At 45.0% G+C, this 16682-nt stretch overlaps 1 protein-coding gene across 1 annotated transcript in view; it reads right to left on the reverse strand.

The window, feature by feature from the left end:
- The window catches only part of LOC118088691 (copine-5), a 133057-nt gene that overhangs the window by 57522 nt on the left and 58853 nt on the right, over positions 1–16682 (reverse strand). The window contains exons 6-7 of the mRNA XM_060276994.2: positions 15213–15289; positions 4582–4641 (exon numbers count right to left, since the gene is read on the reverse strand). Coding sequence (XP_060132977.2) covers positions 4582–4641; positions 15213–15289 — 137 coding nt within the window. The remainder of the gene's footprint in view (positions 1–4581; positions 4642–15212; positions 15290–16682) is intronic.

Raw genomic sequence — 16682 nt, forward strand, 5'->3', positions numbered from 1 at the left:
CTTATTTGCCACATGTCTGGAGCAACCTGGATTTTTTAAAAAAGTGTCCAGTATCATGCAAATTAATTGAATTATGTGGACTGGTGCTCCTTGGCTCTTTCTGTACAAGAAGACATCCCAGTCATCTTATCTATAATTGTGATTCATATTGCTTACAAACTGCCCTCTTTCACTTTGTGCCCTACATCTCATTTCCCTTTTTTTTGGGGGGGTCATTTGCATACATTGGGGTCATGCCAGATTAACTAGGCTCCCTCAGGATAGATAGGCAGTGTGTGAAAATCTGTGCCTTGCTTGGTGTACACACTAACTCTATTAAAGAGAAATATGTCTGTAGTGCAATTGTGCACATGTGTTTGGCCTTGGGACAAATTTATTCAGGTTTATAAATATGTCAGAAATAAAAGGAACAAATATGATGAAGACTGGGTCTACTGGGGAAATTGCAGCACCTTACTGGGAGGGAAGCATGCATGGACCCTACTACATCTGAAGACAGCCCTGTTTAGGGAAGTTTTTAATGTTTGATGGATTACTGTATGTTAATATTTTGTTGGAAGCCACCCAGAGTGGCTGGGGAAGCCCAGCCAGATGGGTGGGGTATAAATAATCAATTATTTTTTACAGGTAGGTAGCCGTGTTGGTCTGACGCAGTCAAAACAAAATAAAAAAATCCTTCCAGTAGCACCTTAGAGACCTTACAGTTTGTCATAGGCATGAGCTTTCGTGTGCATGCATCTATGCATGCATGTACGGTATCTGAAGAAGTGCGCATGCACATGAAAGCTCATACCTATGACAAAATTATTTTATTTTTATCTTTATCTTTATTATTATTATTACATGCGGCAGCAGTGATGATTGCTAGAAAATGCAGGAGACATGGTTATATAATTTTCAGTTCTATCCTATCTTTCCACTGCCAGAAAAGAAGGAAGAGAAACTGGATTGGGGGATGTTTCTTGACCAAATGGGCCAGACATTTATCTCCCCTACCCCCACCCAGGCCATCTGTCAGTCATCTAGCATCACAATGGTGCAGGGGCGTAGCCAGGATCAAAACTAGGGGGGGGGCAAGCCATGGTCGTTCAGGGGCGGGGCCAAGGCACGGAAGGGGAGGGGCCATGAGGTGGGCGGGGCTAAAGGGCCAGCGGGTCTGATGACATCGTGGCGGCGGCAGCAGCGGCCACCTTGTGCTTCTGGGGCTGGTAGCGTTGGCAGCTACCCTGCTTGGCTGGAGAGGACGGGAGGGTCGGGCAGGCGAGAGGGGGTGGCAGGGCGGGCGAGGGCGAGGCAAGACACGGCCGCAGCCACGACGGCTCCGAGGCGTTGCTGCATATCAGCATAATATTTCAACCATGGTTCAAGCCCCACCTTAGGAAAAAAATCCTGCATTGCAGGGGGTTGGACTAGATGACCCTTGTGATCCCTTCCGACTACAATTCTATGATTCTATTGATATATTACCATAGCATATGCATCATTCTGCTTTCTTGAATTGTCCTACTCCTAGGCATAGCATCCAACTCCTAGAGGCCTAGGTGCCCCCCCCCCAATTACTGGTAAATACCGTATTTGAAAGAGTCATCCCCCCATGTTAATGGGCTTTCTATGTGGGGCTTATCTGCCCCCCCCGTATTTTATTAAGGGTGGAAGAGGGAGGGAAGGAAGGAAGAAATAGAGAGAGAGATAACTCATATTTGTGGGTGTCTCTAGATGACGCTGTGATGCTGGAACTCTGCAGCAAGAGGACGGGAGGGTCGGGCAGGCGAGAGGGGGTGGCAGGGCGGGCGAGGGCGAGGCAAGACACGGCCGCAGCCACGACGGCTCCGAGGCGTTGCTGCATATCAGCATAATATTTCAACCATGGTTCAAGCCCCACCTTAGGGAAAAAATCCTGCATTGCAGGGGGTTGGACTAGATGACCCTTGTGATCCCTTCCGACTACAATTCTATGATTCTATTGATATATTACCATAGCATATGCATCATTCTGCTTTCTTGAATTGTCCTACTCCTAGGCATAGCAGCCAACTCCTAGAGGCCTAGGTGCCTCTCTCCCCCCCCCCCAATTACTGGTAAATACCGTATTTGAAAGAGTCATCCCCCCATGTTGATGGGCTTTCTATGTGGGGATTATCTGCCCCCCCCGTATTTTATTAAGGGTGGAAGAGGGAGGGAAGGAAGGAAGAAATAGAGAGAGGGATAACTCATATTTGTGGGTGCCTCTGGGTGACGCTGTGATGCTGGAACTCTGCATGTACAGGAGCCTTGTAAGCAGCTTTCTCTCTGCTTGATTTACAGCAGGCACGTCCAACAGGTAGATTGTGATCTACCAGTAGATCACTGGATGTCTGTGGTAGATCACTGGTAGGTCACTGGCACCCCTAAAAAAAGCTCACCCAAAATTTTCCTCCTCCCTCAAAAAAGTTGAACTATGACCTGAAGCCCTAAACAAAAATGGGCCTCCCTCCCTCCTAAAAGAAGCTCAACAAGTTTGACCTAAACCCCAAAAAACAGGGCTTCCCTTCCTTTAAAAAAAACTCAACAGCTTTGACCTGAACCCCCCAAAAGGGGGTAGATCACCCCCAGTTTTAAACTCTGAGTAGATCAGAGTCTCTTGGGAGGTGGCCACCCCTGATTTACAGTATACAGATGCAGGAGGAGGGGCAGACTGGAACACCAATGCTTTTTATAAACATCACTGTGTCTGTCAAAGCTACAGCCTCCCCCCTTTCTTATTCACTTCTTTTTAGCCTTGCAGAGCCACCTTAGTCAAATTGAATCCTCTGAGTCTGCACCCTCATTAAATCGCCAATAGAACTCTTAATGCTCCTGAATGCTCATTAACAACTCCCACTTAAGAACAATAGGGTGAAATGGTCAGCTATCGAATCTTGCCTGGGGATATATGCTCCATTGTTTTAACTGCTTAACTACTGGTAGCCACTTTGCTTTATTTATTTGATGTGTTTTTGTTACTGCTGTGTCCCCCCCCCCCAGCAAGCGGAGACTTAGCTGCTCTTGCTAAAGCAAAGCCCTTTCCACTTCAGTTTTTGGAGGGGAAAAGTGCTGGTTATGGTCTGTAAAATACATTAATTTTTTTGCTTCTAGGGGGGGGGCAGCTGCCCCCTCCTGCCCCCTGCCTACGCCCATGCAATGGTGCCATGTGATTGATAGGTGGGTTGTCCCACCCACCTGTCAAATGTGGCCCAAAGAGGTGGTGGGTGACATTGACCAAGTGCAATTGAACTCCCTGCACATCAGCTAATGTGTGGGTCAATGCCAATCCTGCTTACTGAAGGGTATTGCCAGCCAGGAACTCAAACTCCACACCACCAGCTGATGCATGAGTGTGTGTTTTCAATCCTGCTTTCAGCAGCCATGTCTCTACTTGGCCCATTCCTGACATCACATATGACGTCAGGTGTGGGGCAGGTGGGCATGGTTTGGGGAAAATGACCTGGCAGGCCAAATGGAGTGTAGATGTAAACTGCACTGCTAAGATGACAATTATCTGAACTTTACAGTCTGCTGTAGGTTTCCACATAAGCATGCCCCTTAAACTAGGCAGCAGTAAGATCACAATTAGGTTAGTGTGCTGTTAAGAACCAAGTGTTTGCATGCACCCTTTCACCGCCTTTTATCAATATTTTTAAATGTTTTATACTTTTGCCAATTGCATAAGAAGTTTTCTTGCTATGAAAAGTTTGATAAATAAATAAATGCATTTAGATATGAATTATCTAAGTTTTTTTTAAAAAAAATCCCTGCTCAATCCAGTGTGTTTAATCTGTTTTTAGTGTATTGCTGATTTTATTTTATTTTTTTAATGTTTTAAATAGTTGTTTTTCATGGCTTTTACAATAAAATAAAATTCTTATTGTAAACCCCGTTGAGGTTGTTGTTGTTGTTGTTTTTTTTTTTTGCAATCTCAAGGTGCATAAGATTTATGAAATAAAATGCCTACTTAAAATAATAAGGCACAAATCTACCTCTGAGCCTATGGCTGATTTTGTAATGTATCAAGGACAGAGAAGAATCAGAAGTACCCCTTTTTTTGCACTGTCCATGCATGGCACTACCTGCTTTGGATGTTATACATCCCCTCTTTCTTCTTCCTCTGTTACCTAGAGTCAACCATATGTGCTATGCTCTTGTGAGGATTGATGACGTAAGTATTGCTAACACTGAAAATAGTGTTAGAAACAGTGGGCTGGAAATATCATCTGAACTGGGTTGGGATTGATAGCGCTAACATAGTTCTCTCTAGCAATGTGGAATTCCATCCACAGAGTGAAAAATTGACTCCAGCCCTCAGTATCATGCTCAGAATGGCGTAGGACAAGCATGTGGAGGTACCACCATTGGGTAAGAAAGGCTGCGGTTCTTTGTGCAAATTACACTTATATTTAGCAGTGGGAGAAATGTGCTAGGTCAGTGCTGGAATTAACAGCCTTTCTCCTCCCACTTTCTCCTCTAGCACTTGGTTCCTTAATATATGCCTACATGCCAACCTATGATAAGAAATAACATGGTTATTTCTAGGGTAGGAGAATAAGAGGCCTCGGCATGACTTACCCATTGGAGACAGATGGCATAGGCTTCCCGGTTTTGGAATGTAATGTAAAGGCTCCCATCCTGGAAAAGGGGAAAGGAAATTGACACCTAAAACTTCAATTCCTACTGATTCCGTACTTCTGCATGTGCGTTCTCTCCCCTCCCTCTCTCTCTGCATCATTTCCTGTTCATCCAATGCAACAGTATAGACTGGAATTGGTTCTGATTTCCTGTCCTAAATATGGCGGTTACTAGCTTCAAAGCTCTGTGCAACTTTGGACCAGGACACTTAAGGACGTGGGTGGCGCTGTGGGTTAAATCACAGAGCCTAGGGCTTGCCGATCAGAAGGTTGGCAGTTCGAATCCCCACGATGAGGTGAGCTCCCGTTGCTTGGTCCCAGCTCCTGCCAACCTAGCAGTTCGAAAGCACGTCAAAGTGAATGTAGATAAATAGGTACCACTACAGTGGGAAGGTAAACGGCATTTCCGTGCACTGCTCTGCTTCGCCAGAAGCGGCTTTGTCATGCTGGCCACATGACCTGGAAGCTGTATGCTGGCTCCCTTGGCCAATAACGCAAGATGAGCGCCACAACCCTAGAGTCGGTCACGACTGGACCTAATGGTCAGGGGTCCCTTTACCTTTACCTAGCTTCAAAGCTCTGTGCAGCTTTGGACCAGGACACTTAAGGGATCATAGCCTTCAATACATATAGTTAGGTTGAACAGACGAAACAGAAAGGTGTCTCCATTCTCCCTGCCAAAGCCTCACTTACCAGGATCATGAGGTAGTGGCGACTTCCAGTGAGATCTTGTGAAACTCTTGCGAGATCTTGCACAGCACTCACAAGATCTTGCCAGAAGCCACTGCTTCTCCTCTCTTCTCTGGTGGTGATGGCATAAGCGGGCATGTGAGGGGGGGGGCGTGTGGGTGCTGCCCCACAGAATTCCCCCACCTGAGGCAGCTGCCTCAGTGAACCTCATGGGCATATACCTGCCAAGTTGCTGTCAGAGAAATAAGGGACCGGGCCGGAAATAGCAGACTGGAAGTAGCGCTGCCGCCATTTTGGAACTGGGCGGAGCATGCTCAGAAGTGACTTTTGATGCTGCTTTGCCCAGTTCCAAAATGGCCGCCGTGCCAGAAGTCGCACTGCAGCCATTTTGGAACTGGGCAGAGCAGCATCAAAAGTCGCTTCTGAGCATGCTCCGCCCAGTTCCAAAATGGCCGCCACGCCAGAATAAACCGGGGGGAAACAAAAAAAATGCAGTTTTTTTCAGCTAGGAACAGCTTGAAAAACGGGGATTTCCCGGAGAAAACGGGAGACTTGGCAGCTATGCATGGGCAGACCAGCTCTGTGTGGAGGCTCTTCTGCACATCCCATAATCAGCTGGAGTGGGAAGAGCTGAAAAGCCCTTTTTTGAAAACATACCAGATGCCAGTGAGTGCAAGCTGCAGTCTAGTCTCATGTTGAGTTTCCCATGTGTTTGTTCCTTGCTTGGTTCCTGCTACATCAAGCAACTGCTTACATGATCAAAACTATGCTTGCAGATCAAATATTAGAAAGGCAGGGCTTTCATATCACTTCACATGTCAGCTCAAATAGCAACCTTTTCAGTTTGTGGTAAGTAACCGAGCAAAAAGATATACTGAGCAATTACATGCATGTGTGTGATTCAGACCTCAACCTAATAAAATAATGGCAAATGACTCAAGATATCCTCCCAGTTAAGCTACTGAACAGTGAATCAGCCCCCTGGTGCAAAATGGAAATTCCAATATGGTTCTTGCTCTCTCTAGGCTCACAATGGAACCCTCTTGGATCCCATGTCAAAATCACTGAGCTCAGTGAAGTCTAGCAGTGAAGTTGCCTTATTAGCTCACAAATAGCCTCTCATTAACAGCAGGCAATAGGCTCATCTGGCTGTATTGGGGAGAAGAAACTTCTGGCTGTGTTACTCCAGAACCCTGCTTTTTGTCCCTAAGCACTCACCCCACAAAAATTCTCACTTCTTGAAACCACGCTACCGACTCTGAGGGAAATTGCATTCAGAGAGATAACATCATGACAGAATCTGCACGCTTGCCAATGATCAAGCACACCATGACCTCGACAAAAGTTCGACCCGGGCTCTGGAATTCAACTTGGCAACTTAGTGTTTGTGTGTAAATTGGAGACACATTGCTGCCATGACGAGGTTGAGCTCACTGCTCCAACCTCCCCAAGGTTGCTAAGAACAGTAAAACCTTTGGACTTCCCCTGTATTCCTTAGTTTGGGGGCCACAGCTACAGAGACTGTGATCAAGTCCCCTCCTTTACTGATGCAGCTTCCTTGATAACATTTATAGAACCTGTCTCTAATATTCCTTCCTCCTCTCCCTGAATGCTCTGAAAGAGCCATGGCTCAGAGACGCATCTGGAAAGCTGCAATTTCTAACCAGTTTGGGTTTCCTTCCACCCTGAAAGGACATGAGACTGTCCTGTATTTCACAGGTATGAAGAAGGGTAGACACAGGATTGCTACGTCAAAAGCAAATGAGGATCTCATTGAATCAGTCTGAGTCAAAGTGATCTAATTTGGAACAGCAGAGGCCAAAGTGATAGTATTTTGGGGACCAGCAACAACACCCTTCTGAAGAGTGATGACTTCTGCCAGGATATGGCATTTTTCAGCTATCAGCTGGCTTTTTGCCCAAGACCTAGGACATTCACAGGTAGTGGACTACAGCATCACTGCTGCCCATTTTGTACATAATCCTAAACCATAGTTTAGTATATGGGAACAAGCCTTAGTTAGCTCCAGGCACACATGCTTCCCCTTCTCCTCTTCTCTAGTGGGGGTGCAAAGAGGAAGCAAGAAGCAATGTTATTGCTTTTAAATTAAGCAGAGTTCCTTGTGTCTTGTGAAAACTCTATGGTGAGTTTAAATCAGCCTTCCTCAACCTGATGCCCTCGGATGGTGTTGGACTAAGATACCCATAAGGCCCAGCTAGTATGGACAGCTGAAGGGCACCAGGTTTAAATCCTGGTTTGTTCAAACAAGCCAGGATCAAACTGTGGCATGCAGTCTGCTTCCATGTCATTTATTACCTCATATCCTTTCCTATTTAAAGAGGGCTCCAAGTGGGTTACACATATTATTATATATCTATCCTCTTTGCTGCTCTTTTTGTGATGTCAGCAGCACAGGAAAAGAGGGGGAAATAGGCTGTGGCCAAATTCTGAGAGCCATGCCCTGCTTCTACTGTGAAACTGCCAGTTCCTGCTCCAACTGGAGGGCTTCGATTACATTCTGAGGCTCAGCAAGGCTTTTTTGGTCTATCCAACACCAGTCTCACATTCAGGCTTTGGTCACCATGCAGTTAGAGTGATGGTAGGTGGCAAAGGAGTAGAGATTATGGATTATTGCAGCTGCAGCTACTGACAGCAAAGTGAGGCAACCTCTCTCCCTACCAGCTGGAGAGAGCATTGATTAAGAAAATTGCAGAGTCCGAGGACATGGATTTGCCTGATGCCATTTCCCCCAGAAGAGGAGGGGGATTCATCCTGCACTTGCCGCCAGTGAGCAAGAGTCAGCTTGATCAGCTATTAATATAATGTGTCTTTAGGGTTGCCAGACTCAAAAGAGAGCAGGGCAATTAAAGGCACAGAAGTCCTGTCCTCTATTGAGTCTGGATCACAGAAGACAAATAGAAACAGGTAGTAAAGTCAGGGTTAGGGTGATATAATTTAATGTGAAATGATGTTGTGCAGAAATGGTTAGCCAGCCCACTACACCCAGTACTTTCCTGCTTCTCTTTCTGGGGCTGTGGGGAAGATGAATCCAAAAATGCCAAGGCAGCCAAGGCAGTCTCAGCTTGCCTCTTTATGGGTCAGTAGGGCAAGGCCAAGCTTTCCAACAACACCCTGGCTGCCTTCCAAAGTCAGGTCAATCCATATAACCATGTTTTGGGTTGCTGAACATTAGCATTATGCAATATGCAACCAAACCATCGGTACTGAGAGGAGACTGCTGAGAATACAAGTGTGGCTGCTGTTGCAAAATATGCACATATCCAAGAGTGTCAAGCTGTCTCACACAACAATATTCCATTTTAGTGACACTTAGACCACTTGCCCCGTTTTCTGCCATGCCATTTTTGTGAGATCCAGGTTGAATGAAGCGAGAATTATGATAAAAATTGAGATTTAAGAAAATATGCGGAATACGATAAGATGTAGTTTTGAAAAGAATATCTGGGGAAACCACAGAGGGGTGGAGGGAAGTCCGAGGATTCTGAGAATCCTACTTGTAAAATGATTAAGATTGGTGTATGATGATAAATGTTAAAAGTGAAAATGAATTTTTAAAAAAAAATGTAAAAAATATATGTGTGAGATCCAGATTGAGGGGGCACAATGAGGCCACAAAAGAGCCTCCTTTGACATCATATCCAATGGCTCAACAGATTGCCATTGGATTTCAGAGCTGATTAGCTCACTGCCTTCACGATGAAGAAAATGCACAAAGTCAAGCCCACGGCTGTGTATGTTCTAGAAGTCAGTACAGATGGCAAGAACGGGAGATCCCTCTCCATGCCTGCCATAAGAATCAGCTGCAGCTTCCAGGCGTGCCTATGAAAGCTGGGATAGTGCAGAACATCCACACATCCACGAAAGAAAGCTCCAGAGGCAGTTATTTGCTTCCTTCTGACTTGTACCGCTTGCGTGGGTGAGCAGGTGGGTGATGTGGCAATGGGTGGCAAGTGAGGATTGCTCCCAGGTGGCTTCCGAGTCACTGCCTCATCTGCCCACCCATCTATGCAGCACCCATGAGAAGGACGTGTGAAAATTATTCTCCGACTTTGCTACTTCCCTAGAGCTATTATCACTCTGCTCAGTCCTGGCACAGTTCCGACAAGCGACAGCTGAGGATCACTCCCCCTGATACCTTGCTACCTCCGGTGGGGGAAGCGGAGCCCCCAGCCAATTGCATTTCTCTCTAGAGCAAGCAGAGTCTTCTCCTTCACATTCTGTGTATCTGAACAGGAGGAGCTCGCTTGATGCCATGCACCCCCTCTTTATGAAAGCACGTCAGCCACCTGACTGAGTCGCTTCTACTTAACTCTCCCGTTACCTGAGATGTACTGAACTTGCCCTTTGGAAGATGCATAGCATGCTTTACTTGTGCACTGACATCTCTCAAAGCAAAGGGGTGCACCCAACGTGCCAAACATATTTGGAATTGTGAAGTATGACTTCTGTAATAGACTCAAGTGACAAGTGACTGTCATGCATGGAACCGTGCTGAATCCATTATGTGTGAGCGAGTGGAGTGGGGGGTTTAAAGAAGGATAATGAATCATTTATCCTTGGTTTAAAAAGTCCAAAACTCTCAAAGCGCAGGCATCCTCTGAGGAGAGGAGAAACAATCTTGAATTAGCTTAGCTGGAAACTGTGCTTAAGAAATCTGCCGCTATTTTGCTAGCATGGGATTTCAGAATCAGCAATGAGGAGAGGCCCACAATTGTGACTGGAAAGGTCAGAAATGCTCTTCAGCATGCTGTTTCCACTGCCTACGTGTCCCAGACCTTTTCTGGAGGAGGACATCCCGGCTGTGAAGAAAGCCAATTAGAGCCAGAGGCCGACTGCAATAAGTGGATGATCCCAGAGTGGCTGCAAACTCATGTCAAGGGCCAGCAAGGTGTGTTGGAAATGCAGAATCCCCCCCATCCCTTCTATGGTGTTACTTTTTGTCAAGGTACATCTTCTGATGAGGCAAAAACACTAAACTGGAAGCAGTTGAATGGGGGAAAAACTTATCTGGAGGTCTAATAATAATAATAATAATAATAATAATAATAATAATAATAATTTATTGGCCAAGTACATTTTCCAACATACTTGGAATTTGTTTCGGCTACATTGCAATGTAAACACACACACACCGTTCCACTCACAATACAAATAAGCAAAGAAACCCACCCATAATTGACCTCCCCTTCAGCTACACATCTACAAATTTAACAATTTAATGGCACAAGGGAAAAAAACTGTTCCTGTGCCTAGCAGATTTTGTATATGAAGACCTGAAGCGACGTCCAGATGGGAGTAAATCTAGCAGATGATGGCAGGGATGTAAAGGATCTGCTGCAATTCTCCATGCTCTCTTCTTAACTCTGGTAGCACAGGTTGACTCTATTGTAGGCAAGCTAGCACCAGTTACCCTTTCTGCAATTCTTACCGCTCGTTGGAGCCTATTCTTGTCTGTCTTGGAGGCTGTACCATACCAAGCAGTAATAGAATTACAGTTCATTATTAAGGCCTGAGACCTTCCTGCCCCTTATCATAAATTGTCTTGAGGCCTTGTTGTGGGTGACTAATAAATAAATAAATAAAAAATAGTACTTTGTAAATTACCAGTGGTTTAATAGTTAAATGCTGATTCGCAGGAATTGACCATAAATCTAACTGTGTGTTTGTGAATCCGGGGTGGGATAGAAGGTAGAGCTTTTTATTGTGTTTTATTGTGTTTTATGTGTGCTGGAAGCTGCCTAGGGAGCTGGGGTGACCCAGCTGGTTGGATGGGGTAATAATAATAATAATAATAATAATAATAATAATAGGCTGCCCCGCTGGGTATGCTGAGGATGGGTTTGTGGATTAATAATACCAAATGCCTCATTTTGTGTTCCATTATCAATTTCACTGAAGTAACTCTCTAACTTAGTAGGCTACAAAGAGATGTTCAAAACACAGAGGCCAATTACGTTCTGTCTCCCAGGAGTTGGCTGTTCCCAGGCCGCCCTCTCTGTGCTATTAGCACCAAATCACAGACGAGGAGATGAAAAGGCAAAGCGCTATGTCAGCAGTTCCTGCAGCTTCTCTCACAAATATGCTTGGTACCTGGGGGGGGGGGAACACACCAAAACATGTGTTCTGTTGCTGTGCTTGAAAGGCCTGCTCACACCTGGAGATCCAAGCAGAACAAAGATTGTGCTGATGTAGAGCTACATCTTCTGCTCCCCTCTGTGTTTGTTATTAAATCAGTGCAGTTGCTGGTTTGCCGTGAGCTCCCTGACAGCTCGACAGCTCTGCCTGTTGTGGTCCAAATCAGTCTGTCCATGCTAAACACAAAATGATTCTGCACTGTGGCCTAGGAAGGGTTGCTGTTTTCGTGGAGGATAAGACTATATTTTACCTGTCTGAATACTCATTGATGAGGAACATGAGCAGAACATGTGCTCATGTCCTGCTTAGGGGGCTTCCCATAGCATACCCTCCAATACGGCGTGGCCCAAATCTGGGACACCATCTTCCAGGTCTGAAATCCTGTGTGGGTCACATGGCACACACGTGTTTTGGGGGCACTGCATGAGATCGCATACCCGACAAATGCTTTTTTCAGGGCGAAATCTCAGCCTGAAATTGTGCAAGAACAAGGGGTCCAAAATGGCCTCCGAACTCTTGCAAGAAAAACTTGCTGTTTTTCCGGGGCAGTTGATGGGTATGCCATAAGTATTTGGTTGGCCAGAATGCTTGCCCAGATAGGACTCTTCTTATGTTGTTCACCTGTTTACATTATACATTTCATTTATTAGAGTGCATCCATAAGTTGCACAATGCTTGGAGCCTTTAGCAGCCCTAAGTTAAAGTCACTCAGTGCAGATTCCAGTTTGCCTCCAGGAGCTGAGCTAGCTCTGTCCATGCTGATATCAAGACCTTATGCAAGGAATGAAGGATGTGGTCCTCTAATACACATTGATGTTTTCATCTCTGGTGTCCTCAGGCAAGTCACGGGCTTGGATCCTAATAAACAGGAGTGTAAGTCTATTTTGAAGGGCTGTCGGGAGACAGTCCTCTTTCAAAGGTGTCCTCTGTTTGTTTAAAGATAAAGAACCCAAAAAATGGAGAGCAGGATATTCCTTGGAACTGCACATTAGCAGTCTGCGCAGGCTGTCACAGCAATCACAGGTGTCCTTCCTATTATGTCAAGATGTATTTATTGTAATTATTTCTAAATTTGCATCTGTATACATAAATCAACATATGTAGTTTTATGCATTTTAGCATCTTATTTTGTCTTCTTTTGGGGGTGATGCAAATCCTCTTTACTACCTTATTTTCTCCCCATCACTGAAAAACATCGCAGGGGAGTTGAGAATCCCCTTGAACAGCGTGGAAAGAGCCACAGGAGGCTGCTGGGTAAGGAGGAGGCGGAGTCATAAGTTTGGTGTGGGCACCTTGCACAACTTTCCCAACAGACATTTCAGGAAGTGCAGTATGTGTGTGGGGTGGGGAGATAAAGTCCTTTTCCTACACAGTTCTTTCTGCTGACAGGTCTCAGGATCCAAGTCACTATGCCCTGGTCTTTATTCCCTTGCCTATAGAATGGGAATAACAGTGACCTATATTACAGGGTTCCCGTGAGGCAGAAACAGATGAGAATTGGGAGTGCATTTTTTTTACACATGAGAAGAGCAGTGCAAGGATTGAATAATGATTTGGAAATCTGTTTCCCTTTATTGTTTCTTTTTATGCAGTCAGGGCCAGCACTTTGTACCTGCTGTTTCTCTAAGGAGAAAGCATGGGGTTCTGACTTATTTCCAGCAGTAATGATAATTAATTCCACAGTGGGTTTCCATAATGCCCCCCACCCACTAGGATGGACTGCCTTGCTCCTTGCAGTCACCCTCCCATGGTGCTTTTGAATTAAAAAAGCAGCTTCTCAAAAGACAGAAAAAGTGAATCCTTTTCCCCCACTCTATGAATCTTCATTTCCAATTATGTCTGGCAATTGGAAGTGGTCCCTTAGCTAGGGTTGCCTTATTTTTAAAAGTAAAATTCCTGACACCCACAAAGTTGCTGAACTTTTTTTTTAGGAGACCACCAAAGTTGTTGAGCTTTTCTTTAAAAACCCACCGAAATTGTTGAGCTTTTTTAGTTTTGGGGAGACCTCCCCCCCCCCGGCCATAGTGATTTCAAGCTTTTGGAGCTGCCATGCATCCGGGTTTTCCCTGACATTTTGCCAGTTCGGCAAAATCCCCCCCTGAAAACCAGGACATATCAGGAATTTTCCTGACCCATGGCAAGCCTACCCTTGGCACCTGATGCCTTCCTGGGCCTCTGGAAGGAGCAGTTGCTTAAGACTAGCCATGTTTCAAAAAGCAGCCCTGGGACTCCTGATACAAAATGGGATCATGGCACAGCAGCTATTGATTATTTTTGAAACAATATCCTACTTTATTAAATAACTATGTACAAACCACAGTTTCCCGTGTCTGGAAAAAATGGGAAACTGCAGCTTGCTTCAAATCATGAGCAGAAGTTTCAATTTTTCTGTTTCATAAAATTTAAGGAGAGGGCATAAGCCTGAGCCTGGCCACAGTGCATCATCCTAAGATGGGTTCCCGCATTACTTTTGAAAGAGATAGATGGCATGTTAAAAATGAAAAATAAAAATAAATAAATGTAGGGCTGGAGGTAGTTGGAAATGCATTGGTTTACAGAATCTGCACCGAAAGTAATTTTGAGAAACTGGAGAACAGGACCAAAAATAATAACTTGAAATTCAATAAAGACATGTGTAAAAGCATTATACCCAGGGAGGAGAGAGGAATTCTCAAAAATTATATTTGTTTTTCTAGAAATATGAAAGAAAACTAACCAAGATAGGCATTTCCAATACAAGCTAATGCAGAATGCAAATTAAATAAGAGGCAGATGCCACTGTGGGATGCATTAATGAGTCCAGAGAGTAGAAAGAAATGTGATAAATGATGTGGATTATATATATTAGCCAAGAGAAAAGGTTCAAGGAGCTGGATGTTATCTGCGGCAGACATATACATATATTCAAGCTTATTGGAGAAAAATATGTATTTAGCATTCCTAGCTCTCCATTCCCCTGCCCCCACATCAACATATTCGCTCAAAAATATTGTTGATTTCAGTGGAACTGATTTCCTAGTAAACGTGTTTAGCATTTAAGACATTGTGCAAAACCAAACATTAGATGTCTCCCTCTGTAAATGCTAGCAGAACCTATGTCATGTGGTTAGGATTTCCAGAGGAGTAGCATAATGGCATCATAGACCCACTTCTTCAGATCACAGGCCCACTTCTTCAGATACATGGGGTAAAATCTAAAGGATCATTCTCAGCCCCCTCGCCAAATCTATAATTGCCAGGAGTTTTGGGGGGAAGCCGTGACTATTAAACCACTACAGAACTGATATGGAGTGCATATATGTGCATGATTTTCTCTTATGCTCTCATTTAATTTGACTGGGCGAGGAAGAACACCTCAGCTGCAGGCTGCGTCATGCATTAGCAAAAGCACCAGCTCACATTTTTATCTACTCAACTATGAATCAGTCAGGAAACCTGTACAGCGGCCTTCAGCAGCCTGGTGCTCTCCAGATGTTTTGGACTACAATTCCCATAAGCCATTGCTGTGCTGGCTGGAGAAGATGGGAGCTATGGTCCAAAACATCCTGTGGGAACCAGGTAGACAAAGGTTACACCAAAGGATCTCAAATAGGAATAAGACTTGTGTGATTTCATCCACTATTGGTTTGTAACAGCTACAGCTTTCTGCCTAACTTTATAACTTGGCAGACAAACAAAAACAACAACCCATCAGGCCCCCAGCAGATGTAGGGGGTGAGCACTCACATCAACGGCTTCTCCAAGCGGCTTCCTGGTGACCCAACAATCTCACCCAGTGTGCAGAATGTCTGGCCAAGGAAATCCTGATGAAGCAAATCAATATAATCATTATGAAACAGCACAGGTCCATTGGAGCTATTTCCCTCTGTCCAGGGACCCCTGGAAACCGAAGATGAGAAGGTGGCCTGCTAAAACCCTTATCTATTCGTGGAAAAATCCAGTCAACAAATTCAACATTCCTGTGGGGATTTCTTCATTTCAGTCAAATATGGAAGAAAAAGACCATGCACATCAATATTTCCTGCCTGATACAATATATCCATATATTATTTTGCAAGAGGAAGAGCTGACTTTTTTTTTTAAAGGATGGTTCAGTTTCCCCAAAGCTGCAGGAGAATTCAAGATACAGTGGTACCGCTACTTACGAATAACTCTACTTACGAATGGAGCTCCGTCCGCCATCTTGGATGCGGTTTAGATAGGATTTTTTCTACTTACGAATTTTTAGATAGGGTTGCTTCTACTTACGAATTTTTTCTCCCAATGCATTCCTATGGGATTCGACTTACAATTTTTTTTGATTTACGAATGTGCGTTCGGAACGCATTAAATTCGTAAGTAGAGGTACCACTGTACAGCTGTCGTCACACCTGCAAATAAATCAGCCCTTCAGCCAACCCGCATGGCTCCTTGCAACAGACGTTACTAGAGTAACAGGAAACTGAACTAAGAGGAAGGTGGCTTCCTTACCACACCAATAATCCCTGAACTGGGCCCATGGCATGCTGGTCTAATCCTACAACACAGGAGAGGCAGCTGTTTCAGATCTAGTCCAAAGAGGACGGGATACCAGTGCCAGAGTCTGGGTCTGGTTGGCTTCTATCCATCTGTACACAGATGGGTGCATCTCCTGCTTGGTCCTGCTTTGCAGTGGAGATGAATTTGGCTGTCCTACCTTCAACAACTCCAGGTTGTACTGGTAAAACAGAGGCTGGAGGAGACAGATGGTAGGCTGGCCAGGAGTTTTTGTCTGACATAGCTCCTCAAACCTACTTTGCCTGCTTATCCCAGGACTTTTGCTTCTACTTGATTTCCATCCTCAGTGAATCTCTGCTTTGAGCCTGCCCTGAATTCCATCCCAGTCTTGACTCTTTGTCTGCCCCTTGGAAGCACCCATGCCTTGTGCATGGCTTTGATCCCAATCTATTTCTGACCTGAACCTGCTGGACCAGACCTGGCCAAGGTTAACTGGGTCTCGCTCTCACCAGAAGGGAGAAGTAGTGGGGAGATTGATGCAGTGTTCCACTAGGGTGCCAACTCTCTGCAGCTTCATAGCTCTGCCTCCCAGTAAGGCACAGCATTGCTAGTGCCAGGAGACCAGATTAGCACTGCCCCTCCTCACTGGTTGCTCCTGGTCCTATATGGTCCCTTGCCTATTAGGGTGGCCACATGCAACGGAGGACAGTGGTCCTATCT

This window comes from Zootoca vivipara, chromosome 7, assembly GCF_965207765.1.
Source record: "Zootoca vivipara chromosome 7, rZooViv2.hap1.1, whole genome shotgun sequence".
In the NCBI taxonomy this organism is placed as follows: domain Eukaryota; kingdom Metazoa; phylum Chordata; class Lepidosauria; order Squamata; family Lacertidae; genus Zootoca; species Zootoca vivipara.